Below are 3946 nucleotides of genomic sequence, written 5' to 3'. Positions count from 1 at the left end.
TGTTGGTGCAATCTTTGCCCCAAGTGCATTGAGTTTCAATGTTTGGCTAAACCATGTTTGAAGTTAGGCAATACTTGTGATCTAACATGTGTGATGCAAGTTTGGCAGGAAAGTCCAAGCGTAGTCTTGGCAAAGCAAAAGTCCAAGTGGGTAGTCTTGGCAAGGAAAAGTCCAAGTGGGTAGTCTTGGCAAGGAAAAATCCAAGTGGGTAGTCTTGGCAAAGCAAAAGTCCAAGTGGGAAGTCTTGGCAAGGAAAAGTCCAAGTGGGTAGTCTTGGCAAGGAAAAGTCCAAGTGGGTAGTCTTGGCAAGGAAAAGTCCAAGTGGATAGTCTTGGCAAGGACTTGACATGACGAAGCTGATGGAAGCATCTCAAGCTAGTGCAGGGAAGGCATGAGGCTGTGGGAGATGTTTGAAGGCCGAGGTCTAGGTCAAGAGAAGCTGAAATGTGATTTTTCAGCTTCACCAGTCGACTGGCCCTGCCAGCAGTCGACTGCTCGTAAATCAGACGCACACAGAAAGATCAGTCGAGCCAGAGGAAGACAGGAGTCGACTGGGCAGTCGACTGGTGTTATGGTGAGTCGACTGTTGCCAGTCGACTGGTCTTGGACAGTCGACTGCAATTTTGAACGTTGCAGAAAATTGGCAGACATTTAATGCGCTTTAATGCGAGATTTTGTTGCCGATTGAAGGCATCAGTCGACTGGCCCTGCCAGCAGTCGACTGATGTTGCAGAGATTATAAAAGAAGCCTGCACGAGAACAACTCATCTTCTTCGCCATTCTTTTATTGCTTTGTGCTTCTTTTGAGAACTTGTTTGTTCTCCATTCTCTGCATTCTTCCTCTCCTCTCAAACACTATTTCATATCATTCTTGAGGAGATCCAAAGAGTTGTAAAGGTTTCTCCGCCTTCGAGGTTTTCGAGAAGGAGAAGATTCATAGTGCATCGGGTGTGTGCGTGCGTGTGGATCCTTGGATTAGTCACCTTTGCGGAGGTGGATACCAAGTAAACAAACCGGGTTAGCGTTGATCTCTTGTTTTCTCTTTTATATTTTGCTTCCGCTAATCTCTGTGCAGAGAAAGATCAAGAAAAATCTGAAAACGCTATTCACCCCCCCTCTAGCGAACCAACCGATCCTAACAGTTATGTTTATGTTTCCTTATGCTTATGTCGTATCTTTTGATTATTGTTTATCATATGTCACATGTCTCTCCTGTTTTCTCGCTATTACGTCTCTGTTCCTATGGTCGAGTGGAGCCACGATTGGATTTAGCGGGAGTTAGTGAGACCTTTTAACCGATCCATACCCCTTTTAGGTGTTTGCCAAAGGGGGAGAGGATATTTAACCAAACCCATACCCCTTTTAAGTGTTTGCCAAAGGGGGAGAGGATAATCTTAAGTTTAGGATTAACAAGGTGTTTTAGGATAATCTTAAGTTTAGGATTAACAAGGTGTTTTGATGTAGGGGGAGGATTTGGATGAGCCTACCCTTGTTCCACTTAATTCTCATTAACTGTTGTAGGGGGAGGATCCTGACAAAAAGGGGGAGATTGTTGATGCAGTTTTGTCCTGATTGTTGTTTTGATGTTGACAACGATTTAAGTTCATATTCAGATTGATCGATTAAAGAATGAGATCGAGAGGCTCGGTAGCTCGTTCTCCGGATTAGGTCAGAGAGAGCTCGATAGCTCGTTCTCTGGACCAATTTGAGTAGGAGAGGGCGCGGTAGCTCGTTCTCCGGATTAGGTCGCAGGCTTGGTAGCTCGTTCTCTGGACCGATTTGAGTCGGAGAGGGCTCGGTAGCTCGTTCTCTGGACTGAGTTAGAGAGGGCTCAGTAGCTCGTTCTCTGGATCGGATTCTCCCCCACTAATAAAAATTTGGTCCCCAAATTTACTATCTTCATAATTCAGTGCAAAAAAATACCACTGTAATTAAATCATACCCTGAAAGACCGATCCATCGGCCCGCTGCGCCTCCTCTCGAGTGCTAGTATAAACACGTCCAACCTCGGTACTAGGCGGCTGAGTAATAGGCTGAGAGGTAGAGGGTCTCCACTCTGTCTGAGTCTGACTCTGACGTACTGAGGTAGAGATCTGGTATTGCTGCTGAGAAGGTAGCATGTAAACCTGGGGCACCGCTGGTATATACTGCTGTGAATAGTATGCCTCTGAACTAGTGGGATGCTGGAATGATGTGAAATACGCTGGCTGATCTCTCCCCTGCAGCATGTATATCTGTGGCTGAGGCGGTGGGGGTCGCTGCTGCTGCTGCTGTGTAGGTTGTACTCCAGAAGAAACAACTCCTGTAGACTCCAGCTGTGCCTTCAGAGCACAATCTCTAATCATATGTCCCGGATTTTTACAATAGTAACAGATACGCTGATCCATCCGGCAATCAGCCATCGAATGACCATGTAATCCACACCGTTTACACCTATTATCTTTCCGACCTGGCTGGGAAGTGCTACTGAACTCCCCTCCTGACGATTGTCCAGTTTTCTGTCGCTTCTGAGCCGTCGACTGAGAGTCCTGACCCTTCATTTTACTGCCAATGTTCTGCTTTCCAGCCTCTTTCTCTTTAGATATCTGCTGCCGAGTCAACTCGATAGCCAATGCCCGGTCTAAAGCCTCTTTGTATGAGCTGATAAAAGACCCCGACATCCTGTCTCGGATGTAAGCAGCGAGGCCCTGTATAAAGTGATCCATCCGATCCTCATCTCGTGCCACCAGCTGTGGACAAAACTCTGAAAGTTTCTTGAATTCCGCATTATATTCCGTAACTGACCTTCCTCCTTGCTTCAAACTCATGAACTCCTGCCGGCGTGCCCTGCGGAAAGTCGCCGGAAAATACTCTCTCTCAAATACATCTCTGAAAGAAATCCACGTCACCTCCCGCTCTCCGAATATAACCCTCTGGGTCTTCCACCAAGTAAGGGCCTCATCTCGGAGATGATAAGTAGCCAATCCGACCTTCTCGGCGTCCGTAATATCCATATACTCATACGTGTCTATCAGATTCTCCATCCACGACCGAGTTATCCACGGATCAGATCCTCCGTGAAATAAAGTGAAACGCTCCTTGGCCGCTTTGGCCAAAGTCATAATACGGCTCTTAGCAGCCGGAGTAGAGGTAGGCATCTCTGGAGTAATCCCCTGGGTCTGATCACTCGGACCTCCGATCGGAATATCACGGTTTTGGTCCCGTATATCCATCTCCTCAATAAGATCGGGCTCCTCTGACGTCTCAGATCGTCCCAAGCGTCGACCTCGTCCACGGCCTCGACCTCGATGTACTGGGGCCATATAACAAAATATACCTGGTACATATCACCACTATAAATTTTCTAACTAAAACAGAAACATACCAGAAATACTTACAGCTTTACTGCCCGGAGATTTTCAGCCGTGTCCGCTCCATCTCACAACAGAATCGAGTAAACCAAATCCGATAAACCCGATACGACGACAAACCAAAATAAACCAAGTCAAAACGGACTCATGAATGTAAAGTACCGTCAGAACCGAACAGCTCTAATACCAAATAAATTGGTATCATGTTGGTGCAAGATGCACTAAGATCTTGCCTAGAGTTTCGATGTTTGACAATACACCTAAGTCGGTCAGTTTGACCAAGGGTTGATCCAAACAGGACTTGATGTTTGGATGTGTGGAAGTGAGTGAGAAGACCTAGTCGGTTAGACTAGGCAGTGGAAGTCCTGATCTGGAAGATCGGGCAAGGGAAGTCCTGGTGAGTGAAGCTGGGCAAGGGAAAGTCCTAGTTGTAGGCTAGGCAAAGGGAAGTCCTGATTTGGAGGATCAGGCGGAAGTCTTGGCAGAGTCAAGTGCACCAGGTGAAGTCTGGGCTGGTCTAGGTGACCGAGTCGCAGCAGAAGTCTGGGCTGGTCTAGGTGACCGAGTCGCAGCAGAAGTCTGGGCTGGTCTAGGTG

The 3946-nt window shown here is 47.1% G+C and overlaps 1 protein-coding gene across 1 annotated transcript; it reads right to left on the bottom strand.

The window, feature by feature from the left end:
- Positions 1 to 1931: 1931 nt before the first annotated feature.
- Positions 1932 to 3402, bottom strand: LOC141812477 (uncharacterized). Its single transcript, XM_074700469.1, has one exon. It carries the CDS (start codon positions 3300 to 3302, stop codon positions 1932 to 1934), a length of 1371 nt encoding a protein of 456 aa, XP_074556570.1. The 5' UTR covers positions 3303 to 3402.
- Positions 3403 to 3946: the final 544 nt, after the last annotated feature.

Source organism: Curcuma longa, chromosome 19, assembly GCF_044706935.1.
Source record: "Curcuma longa cultivar G26 ecotype Majalengka, Jawa Barat chromosome 19, ITB_CL_G26_1.1, whole genome shotgun sequence".
NCBI classification, from domain to species: domain Eukaryota; kingdom Viridiplantae; phylum Streptophyta; class Magnoliopsida; order Zingiberales; family Zingiberaceae; genus Curcuma; species Curcuma longa.
This window is presented reverse-complemented; position numbering and strand designations above follow the sequence as displayed.

What these genes read in the sequence shown, in the direction of transcription:
- LOC141812477 (XM_074700469.1), bottom strand. Translation starts at nt 3,302, where the DNA reads ATGGCCCCAGTACATCGAGGTCGAGGCCGTGGACGAGGTCGACGCTTG.